General features: G+C 36.3%; 1 protein-coding gene across 1 annotated transcript in view; it reads left to right on the forward strand.

The window, feature by feature from the left end:
- The window catches only part of PLXDC2 (plexin domain containing 2), a 402,677-nt gene that overhangs the window by 277,084 nt on the left and 105,728 nt on the right, over positions 1–19,865 (forward strand). The window contains exon 7 of the mRNA XM_049777781.1: positions 14,448–14,547. Within this exon, the coding sequence (XP_049633738.1) occupies positions 14,448–14,547 (100 nt within the window). The remainder of the gene's footprint in view (positions 1–14,447; positions 14,548–19,865) is intronic.

Genomic DNA, 19,865 nt, shown 5'->3' on the forward strand with positions numbered 1-19,865 from the left:
TAAGAATGGTAAATGAAAGGCTTCAGTCTTACTAGGCATTAGACAAATACTTTTGATGTGAAAAAAATCTGAGCATTATTATCTACAATGCATATATAATAAAAGGGATTTTAATCTTACTTTCAAACAAAGAAATCCCCCCCTTGAAAACTGAATTTATTTTTATGAAAAGACTGATAATTTAGAAAGTAGTCTCTTTAGTGGTCTCTTTATTCTACTTAAATGTATTCCCTAAGGTTAGAGAGGGCTATATTTCTACTAAATTCTTGGAATTATTATAATCATGTCAGTCTATTCCATTTATTTACATTCTTGCATATACAATTATGTATTTGAAATGTAGAGGATCAATTCTATTTGACACTTATTTATCCAAATCTGCTTTTATTTTTAATCAGAGTTTTATCTATTTGGGTCTTTTACCAAAGAATCTGGAAAGGACCTACTTGTTTCTAATTTTCATTATAAATCAGTGGGTTACCGAGAAAAAAGAGTGGTTTTAAGGACTATTAATTCTCAATGTTAGTTTGCAGTGTTTTAAACAATGGTGATAAAGTTTCTGGTAAGATGAAAGATCAAGTGTATCTGGAATCTTTTTAGGAATAGATGGACCACATTCAGCGATGCTCAGGAGTAACTTCTGGCTCTATACTCAAGAATGCATCCCAATGGTTCAGGTGACCTTATGAGGGGCCAAGATTAAATATGGGTTGGAAACATGCAAGGCAAATGCCCTGCTTATTATACTATTGATCTGGCCCCTTGTCTGTAGTTTTAAATTTCACCAACTGTAAACTATCTAGAGGTTTGTGTTTTTATTGTGTCTCTCTTTTTACATATTATTAGCAGACTCAACATCTTTGCTGAAACTTCTCAGTGAACATCTCAAATTGTGTTGTAATAGTTCTCTCTAGTCTCTTTCTGAAATGGGTTTGCACTTTTCTTTCTTTCTTTTTTTCTTTTTTGGTTTTTGAGTCACACCCGGCAGCGCTCAGGGGTTACTCCTGGCTCCACGCTCAGAAATCACTCCTGTCAGTCTCGGGGGAATCGTATGGGATGCCGTGATTCAAACCAATGACCTTCTGCATGAAAGGCAAACGCCTTACCTCCATGCTATCTCTCCGACCCTGGGTTTGCACTTTTCAAAATGCTTTGTCTTTATTTTAATTCTAGATAAAAGAATTCCATACTAACCTTCCTGTCTTGAAATGGGTGATAAGTATTTGGGAGTTGGGGTGCAAATATTTAGCACCTTGGAAATCAGAGCGCTACAGAAATTATTTCTAATCATGTCAATCATGTATTTTTTCTGTCCTGGTTAAAAAATAAGTGTTTTATTGCCCATTCCCACATTTATTTAGCATTTTTAATTAGTTGAGGTTCTGTGATTTATTTCATTTTCATAGTTGTTTACCTTGTGTTTTATCAAAGTACATTTTGATATGTAAAATTTGTAATGATAAGAGCACCTTGCATTTGGGCATATGAGCTAAGTGTGTGTTCCTGGCTCAGCTAGAAAAATACTTTAATGAGAGTAGCCTACAGTTTTCTTAATACATGTCTTGAAACTGCTTTCATGTATATTATAGTTTTCAGTTTTTTAATAGTATCCCGTGTCCTTACTCTTTCTAGCTTTTCAAAAATAGGTTGGCACTTAGTGTATCTGATAAATGTAAGTGACTTGATCATGGAAGTAGGTCTGTCTTCACAAAACTTATTTTATATCTCAGAAAACTGAATCAGGGAAATTACATGGCAAGTCTAAGGTCACAGGGCTCATTACAGACAAATTGACTATTAAATAATCTTTTGTGATCTCAGGATAATTAAAACTATTTTCCAATGAGCTTATGCACAATGATTTGAAAGTATCTTTCTCAATTTTAAAAACAAACATTTGTTAATGTTGGCTCATATATATCTGTGCATATACATATAATGGCACATGACTCACATACTTTATAACTCCACAGTTAGAAAAATGTTCCCCATTAAGAACTAACAAAGCTATAGGACTATATGGACTTTAGTATTACATTCCTGACCAAGTTAAACTTGCAGCACCAAAATTATAGACAAGTAGTAATAATTCTGTAATAATTTGCAGCAAATTTGCTAATTTGTGAATGTATTATTTTTCAATTTCATATAACTCAAAACAAATTCCAATTTACACTGAACCTAGCGATAAGGGACCTGGTTAGATTGCAGAATAACATTATAATGTATTGAATAAATTTATGGAGAAAAAATTGCATTTTTATTACTTTCAAATTATTTTTCCATTAGCTAATTCAATTTCTATTAATAACTCAATGTATCAACTTCCCATACTAACCACCAAGTCGCCTTCAATTCTTCCATGTTCCATTTCTAGTTGTTTTTCCAGCAATGTAATTTTTAATACTGCAAACTAGATAAATAGCTATCAGTAAATTAGAAGGTATTTGCCTTTCTCAGAATGATCTCACTTGCAGTGAGGTAAATAGTGAAATATTAACTACTCCTAAAAATAAACGTGGACACAGATTATTCATTGCAATCAATGTTGGATTTCTGCTCCGGAGTCCCACTGTTTTCTATACTGGGGCACAAATTTCTTTAGTTATCTTTCCCAATATTACAACTGTGATAATCAAATAAAGGTTTCAAATCCTGTCACAGGATCTTATTAATATATAGTAAGCTGTTCACTATAATTAGTTCCATAACATGTCAAAATAAATAATGACATATTCTATAACCATATAACACAAACTATAATAAAAAATTTAATAAATTAATATAATGTACAAAGGAGGTGTCATATATGGTGCTAAATTGTTGTATGACTGAAATCTTAGTAAAATATAAATTTTGGCACTTGTCTGTTTAAAATACTTTTAATTAAAGTAAGTGTACATAAAAATATTTCCCTTCAGGTCATTAACTGTTCCCTTAACTGCATTTGAAATATTAGGGCATCCCTTTATTTTCTTTGCATAGATTTATTTACATAGATTTAATGAAGTTAGCCATCTGTCTATTTCCCTGACTATATTGTTTAAAAAATGGTGACTCATTCTAATTCTAGATTTCCTATAGATCTGTTTCAAAACATTATTTAATTTCCTCTTGATTTTTGGTTATATCTTGTTGCAGGCAAGATAATTTTGGATCAAATGCTGGACATTGTTTACCAAACTAAAAGAGAGGTGGGATGTTAGTACAGAAATTAGAGCACAGACATGCATGTTGCCAGGTTTTGATACCCTGCACATGTGTCTCTGAGTACTGCCATTTTTGGTCCTGAAGGTCCCCAGCCTAGCACTGTATCTTCAGGTTCTGGAACTGAACTGAGCTAGATTGGCTGAGAATTGCAGGGAGTAGCCATTTGGCCTCCTTAAACACCTCTTGGGAGCACCCACTCCCACCTTCCACTGTAAATCCTGAGATATTTTGTGAAAAATGTTTTCTTTCTTCAAAAGTTAGTTGCTATTTTTTATCAGTTAAGACAGGATGAATTAATTTAGAATTACACCCATCTAAGCCTATTTGAAGTTGAGCCTCAGTCCTTCTGAACTCTTGTTATATTTCTAATTAACCCTAATACTTCTTCAAATGCAGGGTCTCAAAAATCTCACTCAAGGCTGGATGCACTCTGTAATACTTGACGAGATGGGCCTAACTCTTTTTTCTCAGTTCAATGAGAGTTTCCTCAAGTTCTGCTCAACTTCTCAGTCTCTCTACAATGCTTCTGAATTTCCAACCACCTGGTCCAGAAAGTGACTGGGTCCACTTCTGTGATTTTATTCCTCTGGGAACTTACTTAGCTTTTAAGTCCATACTTTTTGATCTCCAAAGTAGAAATGGTCTTCTACAGTTTTGTTTGCTATAACTAAAGTCGCATTCATCTTTAATAACAACCTCTGATTTCAGTGAAAATTAGTATAAACTGAGCTGTTCTTAGATGCCAGGCATCTAATTCTCACAAAATAACAGAAAATTTTATATCCTAAGATATAGTTATTTTCATAATTGATAAACATGTTAAAGTCCAGGGGTCTCAAACTCAGTTTACCTGGGGGCTGCAGGAGGCAAAGTCGGGGTGAGGCAGGGCCGCATAAGGGATTTCGCTTACTGAATATTCGCAATAAAAAATCGCATTATTAAGGAAAAAAAATTGCAAAAAATCGCATTAAACATTTGCATACCCCGAAGGGAACTGCTCGGGGTATGCGAATGTTTAATGCGATCTTTTGTGATTTTTTTCTTACTAATGCGATTTTTATTGTGATTATTCGGTAAGCGAATAATAATGAATACTGCGATATTTGAAGACTGGCCGTGGGCCACAAAATGTTGTACGGAGGGCCTCAAACGGCCCGCGGGCTGCAAGTTTGAGACCCCTGTGTTAAACCTTTCTGAAATATGAAATAAAGGTTAAAACAAAAGAATTTGACTGTAGAACCTTTGTGGCTAATTATCCTACCATACCATCTCTCTGCCAAGTTCCTTCTTTGAGAAATAACCCACGTTGCCTCATTCTGCTCATCTTTGCAGTCTTTCCTTGGTACTCACCATTAATTGCTCTGTTAACTTGAGAGCCCTCAGAAGAAGACAATGCCTTTCCACAGCATTTTCCATATTGAATTAGTAAAGAAGTTAAAAAGATTGAATACCAGTTGCATTATGTCAATAATAACATTGAAAATAGTAATCATAATAACCTGCTCAGGCCAGTATGGCTGTCCAGCAGGTAGAGTGTTTGCCTTGCATGCTACCAACCCAGGTTTGATTTTTTTAACACCCCATATAATCCTCTGAGCTCTGCCAGGAGCACTACCATGTGTGGTCTCCAAACCAAAATTTAATAATATTAATAATAATAATGATATGCTATCTTAGATAAATGCAGTTTTACTGAATACCCTTCATGCATTGTTAACAACGAGCTTAACTCTCGAACTCAGGTTTTTCTTTTCCCCCATTTCTTTCCTTTGTTGATAGTGCTGCTGTGATGAACAGAGGTGCATACAAAGCTTCATTGTATAGTATGTGTGCTTAGTTATGATTATTTTCTAGGATTCCAAATTGAGTACAGTGACTTGGCACAGACCACCATGATTCATGCAAGAAGTCAGCCTTATGTCCTTCTTTAGTTGGTGTGCTTGCACAGTGCTCACAGTGGGCCACATATAGTTGGATGATGCTTTTGGCTCCTAGGATCTTAGGCAGCAGAACTGCTCAGTGAAGGGACACTGGGAATGAAACTCAAAACCTCCTGCTTATAGGGCAGGTGTTTTAGTGCTGAGTCTTCTCCCAATACCTCTAGAACCCATATACTTTCCCTCTAAGCTACCATTAAAAAATAATCGTTTCTTAATTAGAGAAGCTATAAATATGGAGTTTGTTATCTTTAGATAATGTAACAGAAATTACTTTCTCATTAATAAAAAATCTTTTTCCAAAAAGTCAAAATAGGTTATAGATTTAAAATGCTTATTTTTAGTGTCCTTCCTCCTGTCTAACCCTTTGGACCATCATCTTTTCAAAGCTGCATTTCTTCTAATTTGTATCATTTCTCTCCAACTATTACCATCAGAATTTATTATTACTGTAGTGATAAAAAATTAGAAAAGAAGTATTTCTTTTTGTGTCTACTACACATGTCATTATCTATTTTTATCACTATTGGAAGGACAACTGTTCCATTAGCTTAGGAAATGACAATATTTTTCATTTGAAGTTGAGCCTTGGATCTTCAATTCTTTAGATGAACACAGAGGAATCTCAGTGGGAAGAATCTCGTTCTTGGTTCTCTTGAGAATCAACCTGAACTCTCCCTTTCCCAGGCCAATATCTTGCTCTCTCCTTCAGCACAACTTTATAAAGTCCATCAGTCCAGAGGAACTACCACTACCTAGTTAGCCCACTCTCTTTGTTCTACCATTGTCATATATATGCCTGATATTCCTTCAGGTACCCTCACTGCATCTGTTGAAACTTACTGTTCTCTATTTGGTCAATGAATCACTATTGCTCATTATTTGGAGTCTTAGGTGTGTCCTTGCTGCATATTTTTCTCTGATTTAAACTACAGTGATGCTTCATTCATGGTAATCATCCCCAATGCATTAAAAGATAACACTGAACCACATGACAAAGAGCACTTAGAGCCCATGCCCAGCTGCAGTTAAATTGCCAGCACCACATGGTACCTCAGGCAACACCAGGTGTAGCCCAGGAGCCTATTCTCAAGCACAGCAAGATCCACGAAATACTGTATCCTCAGCCTTTGCTGGCAGCTCAATAGGCAAGAAAGCATCAATGGGGTTCCTGAACCACATGAGCACCACTTGGAAATCTCGCCCCATAGATGAGCACTTTGTGAGCTTGTAAAATAAATAGAAAAAAATTATTTGAAGCAATAAGTGTATCAACAGAACTGAAGGGTAAATAAGTCACTGTTTAGATAGAAAGGATTTGCTTCCATGGCTTGTGGCTGAATGTCCTAATGTTTGACCTGAGTTAAATAAACTAGACATGCACCCAAGTAACTTTATGGTTGTTTGAGTAGATGTCTATATGTTTCATCCAAAGAAATGTAGAAAAATTTATAAAGATAATTTATAAATTTCTATCTATATTACAAGGTTGAGAAAGTCCAGATGACATCAAAAACAAATCATAAATTCTCAAGAAATAATCCTAGGGTAGATTAAACACAGGTGATTTTATATCCTGATTTTGTGCCCTTTAATTTTAAATACAGAAAATGTAAAGTTGTTTCCACATGACTGTAAGAATAGAATTTGTTTTCATTGGTTTTTGATTTTTGCTTATTTCACTCATCAAAACTTTTTTTTTATCTTTCTTTATTTTCACTTTCTCTGTGAAAACAAAGGCCAGTTTGAATTTCATTGCTGCCAAAAGGTTGTAGCCACAATGTTATGAGTAAATAATTAACTGAAGTAACAAGGTTGGTATTTAAGGAGAAATTATTCTGGGAATAGAACACGTGTGCTAAGTAGTCTGGCTACTGTAGCTTGATTTGTTTTCCATAGGCAGGACAGTGAAGGGCAGGAGACGGGCTGAGAATTAAACTCTAAGGCTTTTCCATAGCTTCAGATTATTTGGTAAATCCTTCTACACTGAACATGTGAAAAAGATTCAGTCACTACAAGCTGTAATTGGAGGATTACAATCAGTCGCTGTAAGTGGGGGGGGGTATTGTATGAAATGTTTATAATCATTGTATGAAATGTTTATAATCTTCAGAAAAGTAAATAGTTTCAAAGCATCAAATTTGACTAAAAGTCTTTATATTCATATATATTTTTCAGATTAATAAGTTTTAGACTCTGATGTGTGTGTGGGTTGACAAAAGTAAAAGAGAACCTGAATTAAAAATAAGTTAAATACTAGGGCCAAAGCAGTGCACAAGGGGTATGGTGTTTGCCTTCCATGCACTAACCTAGGACTGACAGCATTAATCCCCCGATGTCCTATATGGTCCCCTAGGTCAGGAGCAATTTCTCAGTGCATAGCCAGGAGTAACCCCTGAGCATCACCAGGTGTGGCCCAAACCCTCCAACAAATCTGTAAATTTGGAGCCTGGAGAGATAGCACAGCAGTAGGGTATTTGCCTTGCAAGTGGCTTACCTAGGATGGAACTTGGTTCAATCTCCCGGCATCCCATATGATCCCCTGAGCCAGGAGCAATTACTGAGTGCATAGCCAGGAGTAACCCCTGAGTATCATTGAGTGTGCCCCCCCCAAAAAAAATAGATGTTATGCTGAGTAACCTCCAAGGTAAACCAAACATTTAAGGAAGATGATGTAGAAAATTAAGGGTTGAATGTAGTGGAGAATGGGCTGAATAGAAAACTTGGTTTTTAAGTAGGTCTATTTATTTACCTGCTAGACACCATATTATTGATTAGCAAGAGAATGATAATGAATTTAGAATAATTCCTTTCTGTTACATCCTGATAGGACCGTGATTCATCTCTGGAAACACATTCGTTGCAATTGAGCCCTTGCTGAGATTCTGCACTGCTATTAGACAGATAACTGGGCCCATAATAGAAACAAATAAATGTTTTGTTAAGGTTCACAGGGCAGAACAGAGAGGAAAATAAAATTCCATTACCTCTGACTCGAGCAGCATGCTGTTATCACCCTGGCTGGTCCAGGAGACAGATGTCAACATTTGTATTAGGGATTGTGGTTGGGCTCAGTGTCCTGGGAAATGTGCAGACATCACGGTGTGGATAGAAAAACTTGGGGTTTTGAATCTTCCTTGAAAGACCACCATCCTCATCCCTGAAGTCTTCTGCTACTTTTTTTCTTTGTTGAGCCACAGCTGGTGATGCTTAAGGGTTACTCCTGACTATGCGCTCAGAAATGCCTCCTGGCTTGGGGGACCATATAGGATGCTAGGAATCGAACTGGCCGATCATTTGTCAGTGCATTGCAAGGTAAACATCCTACTGCTTGCACCACCACTTCAGCCTCAGTCTTCTGCTACCTTGATTCAGTCTGCCAATTGCTACTCCTTTCTACTGTTATACTCAACCTTATTCCCTAGATCCTTCATAGAGAAATGGCTACTGACATAATCTACTTCTCTATGGACACCTAAGATGGAAGAACACTTTTAACGCCTTAATGATGCATTGTGGCTGCTGGAATGGAAGTGGGGTTGAACTGGCAATTAATGTCCCTTGTCTTTGCCTATCCTGTGGAATAAATGGAATTGTAAAACTCATATGGAGAAATTGATGATTCATTGTAAATTATACTCAGGTTCATTGAAAATATAACTTTGCCTTAATTATAAGACAGCAACTGTGAGGGGCCTTAACGGAATGCATATTTTTGTTGTTTTGTTTTTAACTTGAAAAAGAGTTTTCTATAGTTTAGGTTTGCTTCATGAGTGCTCCACAAACCAATTTAGGGGATGATTTCAAACTGGATATAGATTGTGGAAAGGATTAACAGTAGCTTTCCATCATAAGTCGAGTGTTCAGTATTTTCATACTGAGATATCACCCTCAGTATGGCTTTTTGACTGGCAATGTTATGTCTGTATAGATTGGGCCTTTCTTTTTTTTTTTTTTTGGTTTTTGGGCCACACCCTGTGACGCTCAGGGGTTACTCCTGGCTATGCGCTCAGAAGTTGCTCCTGGCTTCTTAGGGGACCATATGGGACACCGGGGGATCGAACCGCGGTCCGTCCTAGGCTAGCGCAGGCAAGGCAGGCACCTTACCTCCAGCGCCACCGCCCGGCCCCAGATTGGGCCTTTCTAAAATAAGAAATTTTAACTTATGACCCCCTTTATTTTCCTTTTCCTTACTCTTTTTTTTTTTAATTTAATCAGAACAAAGTATCACAATTCCAGAAAACTTGACTCTTCATCATGTACCTTTTATAGAGCTAAAATCCTAAAGGCATCTGATGCCAGTGCTATGATTATAAAACTGCCATCCATTCCAACTCTTCAACTAGTCTTCTCCTTATCTTCTTTTGTTGCTGGTTTTCAGGGAGCAGAGAGAATATATGGTTGTGTACTCAGGAAGTGCTGAGGATAGGACCCGGGTCAGCAGCTTGTCACCTCTCTGGCCCATATCTTAATCTCTGAATATTCTAATATGCTTTAAAACTACATGTTCTATTCTCATCATTGAAATCCCATTTTTACTCCCTGTGTGTGAGTGAACCTTAATATGACACAGCATGGTTGTGCAGAAAAGAATCTTTCCTCTTCCTTTGCTGCCATTAGTAAGAGAGGCTTGTTGACCCTCCTTTTTCCTCTGCTTTTTCTTTATTCTTTTCTTTTTTGGGGGGTGGGGGTGGGGTTTTGGGTCACACCCGGCATTGCTCAAGGGTTATTCCTGGCTCTGTGCTCAGAAATTGCCCCTGGCAGACATGGGGACCATATGGGATTCCAAAATTCGAACCACCGACATGAAAGGCAAATGCCTTACCTCCATGCTATCTCTCCGGCCCCATCCTCTGCTTTTTCTGTTAGTAGTTTCATGCCCAGGCTTGATAGTGTAAGATAGAGACCAAAAGGGCATATAAAGTGAAAGTGGGGATACTTTTCTCTTTAAGCTTAAAATCACTTATTTTAATTGCAGTGTTGAGGATGGAACCCAGAGTTTTACACATGCAAGACCAGAGCTTTACCTCTCAACTATCCTTGACCCCTTTCTCAAGTTTAATTAGACCAAGAAATAGAGAGCTAGTTACCTAATTCCCAGAAACTGAAACAGAAACAATCCAAGAAGCCTGCAGCACTGCTCATTAGATCTTTTAATGAGTTTTGGCTTGCATTGCCACATCATATATCACTCCCATACTGAAACAACTTACATTTTTTTTTTTTTTGGTTTTTGGGCCACACCCGCTTGACGCTCAGGGGTTACTCCTGGCTATGTGCTCAGAAATCGCCCCTGGCTTGGGGGAACCATATGGGACGCCGGGGGATCGAACCGCTGTCCGTTCCTTGGCTAGCGCTTGTAAGGCAGGCACCTTACCTCCAGCGCCACCGCCCGGCCCCAACAACTTACATTTTGATGCATGACTTCTGCATCATATTTCTCACAAGTTGCATATGGATCAGCTTGCTGGTTTATCTCTGGGTGAGACTCCTCTAGGCTGATCTGAACTCACTCTTTTAGCTGGTGAACTTCCTCAAAGTAGTTACTGGAAAGAAAACATCCTGCTACCTGTCTACAGATCTTAATCAAACCAATGAGAGACATTTTCATGACAATGGAAGGAATCCAGCTGGGAGGTGCAGATGTGCAAGCATTTTCTCTAGCCTCCTTTTGCTTCAAGTTTACAGTTGTCTTCTCTTCCAGTATTATTGCACCCACAATCTGAGCTAGAGAGAATGAGAAAGTAAAAGACTAAGAGTGTTTACAAATAGGCCATTGATTGGGGGCCAGAGAGATAGCATAGCAATAGGGCATTTGCCTTGCATGTGGCTGACCTGGAAAAGACCCAAGCTCTATTCCCAACATCTCATATGGTCCCCTGAGCCTGCCAGGATTGACTTTTGAGTGCAGAGCCAGAACACCTCTGGGTATCACCCCAGCCAAAAAAAAGACCATTTATGGAGCTGGAACAATAGCACAGCAAGTAGGGCATTTGCCTTGCATGTGGCCCATCCCTGAGTTAGATCCCGAGAATCCCATATGTTCCCCCCCTCCCCCTTGAACCTGCCAGGAGTGATTTCTGAGCACGGAGACAGGAATAACACCTGAACACTGCTTAGTGTGGCCCATAAAACAAGCTAAAAAAAAGGCCATTCATAATGCACTTAATCCACCACAATTATAGTAGGATGCATAACTTAGAAATGAAATAAAAAGAAAAGGAGCAAAAGGGAAGAAAGAAAAATAAATCACTAATATCAGAGTAAAAAGGTGACTCATCAGGGAAGAGATGAGGAAATAGAAAAGGGTAGAGAAAGTGAAGAAAAGAGAAACCTACCAAGAATGGAGAGCTAAAATGCAAGTTTTCCTATAAGATAGGAGACTCATAACATATTGGGATTTTTCAGTGCACTGCAGCTTAAACTCAAGTTCTGCTTAGGGAAAAGGATAAATGCAATTAATTACCTCAGAATTTCACACCTAGCAGAGGAGAAATGCTATCACAGATGCGGGGACTAAACTCATGTATTGGGATTTTTATGTGCTTTTGCATCCTTTTGTCTTTCACCTAAGCTTGCCTTAAATATGTTAGATTTAGTTGAGCTCTCCTCAGCTTTGAATACATACTGATGTAAAATGTGACTTAGCAATCACTAAATAAAATATGTCAGAGTTGAATATTTTGTAGCTGAATCTTTTGGGAAAAAAAATCAGTTTTGTCTTATCTGCTTCTTTTTGTTTTCTTTCTTTTTTTCTGTTCATTTCTTTTTTTATTGTAAGAATTTATTCAAGAGATAAATTGATTAACATTTTGAGGTAAACTGACATAACATAATACAGTAACATAACATAACATATAATTAATAAAATATAATAATACATGTAAGTCAAAGAACATTTCTAAATAAAACACAATTTTTTTATCATAATGACTTACATATCTTTCACAGTAGTATTTTAGGTACATATTAACATTGAATCAGGGGAATATCCATCACCCCCAGTGTTGTCTTCCCTTCATCCTGTTCCCAAGCATATATCCCTTTCTTCCTCCTTTATCCCCCAGAATGCTAGTTTAACTAAAAGCATATATGTTAACACTAATGTCAACAATTTTTTTTGCAATTACAGATATTTTTACTAGTTGTTTCTTAAAAGTTTAGAGTCCAAGGAGCACTGTATAAACAATGTTAGAGTGGCATTTATCGTTTGCATGGGCCCACCAAAGTATGGGGGTCATGGAAAGGAAAAACTTTTGGCCTAAGTACAAGGAGACCTTACCCCTGAAGTTTCCTGACATAAGACCATTTCTAGGCTCCAGGCAAACTAGTTTGTCCAATCCTGGTCATTGTCTGTAGTGCCCATACAGTTATATTTTTCACAGTCTCTGTTGTTAGTATCCTGTTTCTGTATTGAAGGTCCTGGAATTCGTATATCCTACATTGAAGTCAGGATGGTGCGGAGTGGCATCTAATTTCAATTCCTTGTTTGCATGGGCAAACAAAATGGAAAATACTATACCTACAAATAAGTTCTTATCTAATAGAGATAGGAACACACAAATCTAGTGGTACAATGGAGCCTTACACCCTGAACATTGACATGATGACCTGGCACAGGCCTCAGAGGTTTGGGCATTTTCCAGTCACCCCTGAACCAGGGAAGCCATCTACAAAACATCCAAAGTTGTCTATGTCATCACCTGGAAGCAATTCTCTACCAGGGAAGACCCTACTGCTGCTCTGACATCGATTTACTTAAAAGAGTCTTCCCTTAACATTGAGAAGATTTAAACAACAATAATGACCTGTGTACTGGACAGGGCTTTCTGCATTGCCCTTATTTGCTTCTTTTTATCAAGATTACCTTAATACAGGTTTGAGGGATAACTCAGCAGTCTAAAAATGTCCTAAATTCCATCCCCTATATTCAATATGTCTTTCAAGCACTGCAGAATGGGGCCCTGCAGTCCCCAAGTATTGACTCAAGCATTTAACTATTTGGTATCATTGAATATTGCAGAGTATAACTCCCTTGGGGCTCCCTGAGAATGCTTGCAAGGCCCAAAGGGGGGAAAATCAGAGTATTTCTTACTGTATATTCAGAAGTAGATTCATCAATCCTTAGCATTGTTTCAGTTTATGGCTTTCAAATCATTTTACACCTGAGAGCCAGCTCCAAATCATGGACTGGTGGTTGAAACCACATCTTTAAGCAACTATGGATATAGTGCACAATTTTTTCGAGTTAGATTTTAGAAACTTAAAATGATTAGTTTTCACATGTAACCCAATTTCAATTTTATGGTGTCGTAGATAAAAATAAGTAGTGCAGCCATTATTAAGGCTTTTGTCTGACTTATTTTTACTTCCTTCTTATTTTTATGCTTTTTGTTTAGATAGTTTATAGGACAATATGTGACCAAATATGCTCCTTAATGAATTAACCACAGCTGGTCCACAATCTGCTTGTTCTACCAAAAGATTTGTCGGTGTATTTATTTTCCTGTTTGTTTCTCATTCCTTTATTTATTGAAAATGGTTTTATTCCCATTTTTATGTCTGCTAAACTAGTGATAAAAATTAGTACTTATATATATATATATCAATGACTTTTATCTAACTCTAAAAAAAAAAACTGTCACCAAGTCTCTAATCTGTAACTCTTATACTAAGCTTAATGTAGGCTCAAAATGTGTTCTAATGTCTCAAAACTTCAAACATTACAAATATTTTATATTCAGGTTAAGCTCTATTTGAGTTTCAAATTTATTAAATATGACCTTGAAATGGTCTGCAGTAATTCAAATTTTTTCCATATTATTTCCAGCCACCACAACATAGTTAACATTTATGAACAATGGTCATATTTTAAATCAATTGTGCTATTGTTAAATATGTATTTAGCCACATAATTTAGCTTCTATTATATCTGTAATGCTATTAATAAGTAAGATTTTGAAAAGCTTAGAATAAATATATGTTTAAAAGTACTTTATTTTAGGTTTTTTTTTTTTGCCTAGTTTCTTATTATTTAAAATATTGCCTTTTCCCTCTAGTCCTTAAGGTTCTGACTTTATCAGTTGAATAAGAAGATGAGGTACTGTTGATGTAGCTCAAGTTGTAGAATGCATGTCTTACATGTGGAATGCCTTGCATTAGACCCCCAGAACCTCATATACTTTCTCCCCAGCAGCACAATAAATGCCAAAACTACGCACATACACACAGATATATATGATGTCTTCCCCTCAGGGAATTTCAAATCTAACATGTAGAAATCTGTGTTTTCTTTTTCAGATTCCTGTCTTGGTCACACAGATAAGTTCAACAAATCACCCAGTGAAGGTGGGGCTGTCTGATGCTTTTGTCGTTGTCCACAGGATCCAGCAAATTCCCAGTATGTAGATAAAGGGTAATTTCAAAATCAGAGCCTGGTGAGGTGGTCCATTAAAGGCAACACAATTGGAGAACTGATCCACTCAACTGAGTTGGAAAGAGGGATTAAAGAGAGAAGGGAGTGAAATTGGGTACATTGGTGGTACTGGAATTCCATGGAAGAGAAAAACACCCTTAATATTATAATTCACTCAAAGAGCCTCAGTCAATTTAAATATAAGATTAAAAAATAAAGGAGGTTCAGTTCAAGCAAATACAACTCTAAAAAATAGAATCACTCAGATCATTGTTGTTAGTTGTTACTTGTTAGTTATGCCATTTGGTATACAATTCAAAGTGACATTTCCTAATTATTTAAAGTGAAATTACATGACCAGGAAAAATGATTTCAAAATCTTTGTGATGCTCTGTTAGCTTGGCTGCACAGATATGTTTCTTTTCCAGGTAAGAAAATCTCAAAAGAATGACACATATCTTAATAGTTAACTGCATAACTTTTGCTTGTTTAATTTAAATATCAAAACCAGATAGTACAGGGGTAATCACTTAACATTGTATGAGGCCAACACTGCATACACGTTTCAAGCACCATATATGCTTCCCTGAATCTTGTCAGGGGTCAGTCTTGAGCACTTCTGGATGTGACCCCAAAAGTTATTATAAGTATATATTGTAACATATATTAAAATTATTATAATACTAATAAAATATGGTTATTCAAAAATGGAAGCTTGTGCTATGCCATGCTTAACTTGTTTCCTTAAAGCTACTCAGGAATTTATTGGTGGGTAGAGAAAAAAATCAGGAAGATTTAGGTCAATAAAAATTTTGTTAGTGTTATACCCACAATTAAAACTAGATGTTTTATTTTGTAATGTAAATTGATCTAGTCTAATTTATATTGGTAGAGCAGAGAAGAATGTTACTCTGCTGTTGTAGCCATGTAGCTCACCATTACTTGCACATACACACATCAGTTTCTTAAACCTCTTCTCCTCTGGCATAGCTGTGAGAGATCCATCAATGTGTTTGTACTGAAAATATCTATTTCTCTGTAGCATATTTGTCCTTAAAGCAAGCCATAATGACTCTAAAACATATCTCAAGGCTAGCAAGGCCCACCCAACTTTACCAAATATTCTTTCCCTTCTTCTCTGTCTTTAGACAGAAAGCCTTAACTTATCGCACTTATATATGGTTTGGTTCTGAGCCATTTCCTTTTTAATTATATCATTTCTCACTGATAGAAAGTCAATGAAATGACTATGGCTAGGCCAGGGGTTGGTTCTCAGACAGCTAACTGGCTTTTAGACTGACATTGATAACTGGCACTTGGGTTAATGAAGAATGAGAATGTTCATGGATGCAATATTCTCCACCTTAGCTGAGAACCTGTGAGATTCAAAGCTTTTATTGAATCAGGCAGATTTGGCATTCGTGAAATTGTACTGTGAACAAATAAAGAATGCGTTAGTGTATGCAACCTAATGACATCCTGACAGATATCTGAAACAAGAGACTTGAGTCAGGGAGACCCAGAGCTGACTGCTGTTGAAAAGGAGTGTGCTGGAATTCTTTTTGTTAAAGGTGTTAAATCGGGCATGACTTGAGTTGATGATTGCCCAAGCAAAAGGAACTGCAAGCTTTAGTTTATTTGGCAGTTCTTTTCATCCATGAAAGAATTTTATTTGCAACTTTTTCACAAGACATCAATATTCTGACATATCATTTAAAAAAATGACCCTTCAAAGGAAAAAAAAATAAATTTTGCTTTCAAATGTATTGTTATATGCAGTTATTCAGTCCATAGGCATGATAAAATTATACTCCGAGTCAGAATCCTACAATTCTATTTTGTATTGCTTGCTGTATGATAATTGTCATAATAACTAAAGAGCAAATAATAGCCAATAATGTCCATTATAATTGGGGAAAATATCCTTCCCAAATATAAATTGTACTTAAGGCATTGGTAAAACTCACATGAAGCTTGCAAAAAGATTATATTCAATGTTTGAATTCAGCATTTATTTAATAAAGAAAAAATATTCAGGCTTTTCCATTCAGAGAACTTGACTCAGTCAACCTTTTGTGAAAGGGATATTCTACTTTCCTATTAATCTCAATTTGAAAAAATAAACAAAAAAGGAATCCCAGTTTTGAGTTTCTAATCTACACATCCCCATTGTTAGATGTGACCATATTTTATCAAGAAAACTAGAATTGGTATATTCTACTTAAAAACCCTTTAGGAAACAGAGCATTATGTCTCTTATCATTTTGTTCCCACATATATCAAATATGTGTGACAGTGTTTGTTACCCTATGTTTCTTCATAAGAGTAGACAGAATTCTACTGTGTTGCTATGGAAAGAAATGGAGGGTTTTTATTTACACCATAGATTGGGATAGCCTTTGATTCATAATACAAATACAACTATTATTCATTCCTAAGAAATAAGATTATTCCTGTGTATCTGTATGTTATTTAAGGGTGTGTTAGAAATTAGATAGATGTTTAAGCTTTTTTTATAAATCCTGTTCCCTTATTTAACAATCGTCAATCATTACAAACCGTCCTCAAAGGAAATTGAAGTCCTTCATCTCTTTTACCTCTTTTTCTCTCCTGGGTGGATTTAGGAGAAAACTGATCATTATCCTAAATTCTGGGTAGTTTTATTTCTTCTGCAACTAAGATACATTACATTAGACCCTCTTATCATAAGAAAACTTTCTGTTCTCTTAAACATTTTGTTTATGTAGGTTATTAGAATCTAGATCCTTGGCTTAAATTAACCATGCCAACAGAGGAATATGAGCTACAACCCTGAGAATGCTCTCTCCCCCCCCCTCCCCCGCCACTGGGATCATAGTTGCTTGGCCATTTTTATCAGATTTGGTGACAATTTGGTAAAACATTAGAAAATGTATCTAATGAGTCTAGTTTATGAAATAGGTAGATTTTATTCAACCTCTTCATCATAATACCAGTAACAGCCAATGTCAGTATTAAAATGCTTCCACCAAGTTTGATATGTCTCTCTTCAGTGTAGTTTGAAAGGTTAACCTTTACCATTCAAAATGATCAAGTGACCAGGTAGTTTACAATATCAAAGGGGTATAGCCACTTAGCAAATTAGTGTACAGATCTGGGTTTACATGGGAAATTCTTTTGAACCTTCAAAAGAAGAGGAAAAAAGTTTGTAGTAAAATTAACCCTTACTATTAAAACACAAAAAATATAAGTGGGTTTCAAGTTGAAAAGTGTAAGGTGAGAATTTTGTTTGAGATTCTGAACATTCTAGTTTAATAAGTATCTTAGTGTTCAACATACATTTTGTTCCAGACATAAAGTAAGTGCCACATTTGTATTTCTACTTCTTTGTTGTCCATCATCATAAGTATGTTTACTTTAAAAAGATGTATGGGAAGATAAGTCATACCCAGCCCAAGAGTTCAGGTAAACTAGGCTTTAGAGATTTTTTTTTATGATTTACTTTATGTAAGCACTGTGGATACAAAGTTGTTCATGACTGAGTTTCAGTTATAGAATGCACATTATCCTTAATCTGTGCATGTTTCCTGCCACCAATTAGTTTCCCTCACAGCAACCCAAACCACCTGCCTTTGGGAGAGGCATTTTATTTCTCTCTCTTTTCATTTCCCTTTCTCCCTTTATCTCTCTCTCTTTCCCTCTCTCTCTCTCTTTTCCTTTTTGACACTGTGGTTTACACCATTGTTAATGAAGAGATGCCATGCATATCAGTTTATGTCCTTTCCGCACCCAATTCTTGTCCAGCTATCATTGTCATAGTGAATCCTTTTCTGCCCTAAATGCATTCATCTCTCTGTGCCAATCTTCATATAACGGACTGGTCCTCCTACTCTCATATCTATTATTTCTGGCTTTTTTTTTTTTACCATCTTGTCTTTTCTATTTCTTACATCTCAGAAAGGAGTGAGATATTCTATGCTTTAGGAAATTTTTAATTTAAAATACCTTAACACCCTCTCTCAATAACTAATTATCCTATGACTTCACTTCTGATGTATATGAAAAAATATGGAGAACTTCAGAAACAAAATTGTCAAATATCAGGTGATTTTGAGTCCACCCATGTAGATGCTATGAAACAGTCCTACAGCCTAGGGCTGTGCTTCTTTATTACAGAAATGCAAATATAAAGACATGCTTCTGCCCATAATCAGTAGGCAGGTTAGCCTACAGAAATTTCTGAGGATAAAATGCAAATATGTCAGTGAACATTTCCTGTACTAGAGGGACATACAAATCAATGCCTTGTCTGTCTCATGTCTATAGCACACATATTCATGAGGCATGTAGGCTTCATACTAGGAACAATTTTCATCACTTGTTTTCTCATAATGTACTTATTTTGCTTTATTTCTACACTGCTAACTACTTGTATACAAATGTGGTTGTGAAAAGTCACAACAAACCACTTTATTTCATAACTGATAGAATTTGTCAGGTTGCTTTTCAGATTATTGGTTTACAACAGGACTGTTTTTAGATTTTATGCATAATATTATTTCTAAAGCATTCATTTGGAGCTGGTGACTGTTAATGGTTCTTTATGTACTTTGACAAATTGCTTTCTATAATGGTTGTGCCAGTTTACTCCCTCTCAAAATTAGATTGAATATCCTCTTTCCCCACACACTTCGAGACACCCTTGTCATATCTTAGGCTTTGCAAATCTGATAAGAACATTATAGTTCACAGTAACTCCCATTGTCTTTCGATTACTGGAAAGTTTTAACATTGTCATATCATCGTAGGTCATGTGTAATTTCCATAATTTCTCATTAAATAGCCCCATTAAGTAATTCTTCCTCAGACTCAGCTTAGGAATCCTTCAAATTCTTTTCCAGTGTCCAGAAGTCTTCCTGGTTAGATTTAGTTTTCCTGAGGCCTCATCCTGCTTGATTATTTCTCTTGTCCCACTTAATGTTTTAATTTTTCCTCTTAATTTCAAGATATTAACCTTCCAAGTCCATCTCACTTTGTCTCCATCTTCTGAATTTAACTTGTAAAATATTTCAAGCAGAAAACCCTCAAAATCCACATAAGCCTCCATGCTTCTTTTATTTGGAAACTTCATGTGAATTATTTTGTGTTACTTTGTGAGTTACTATATGAGTTACTTGGAATCTTTTTTGGGTAGTTCTGGTACCAGACACCATTTGCTAAGCAGCTTAGCTGACTTGAAATTGTTGTTCCAAATTCTGACTAGTTTTGAATCCCTTTAAATATCCCACCTTATTTGTCCTCAGCTATATACTAACATTCTTTTA

This window comes from Suncus etruscus, chromosome 7 (genome assembly GCF_024139225.1).
Source record: "Suncus etruscus isolate mSunEtr1 chromosome 7, mSunEtr1.pri.cur, whole genome shotgun sequence".
Classification (NCBI taxonomy): Eukaryota; Metazoa; Chordata; class Mammalia; order Eulipotyphla; family Soricidae; genus Suncus; species Suncus etruscus.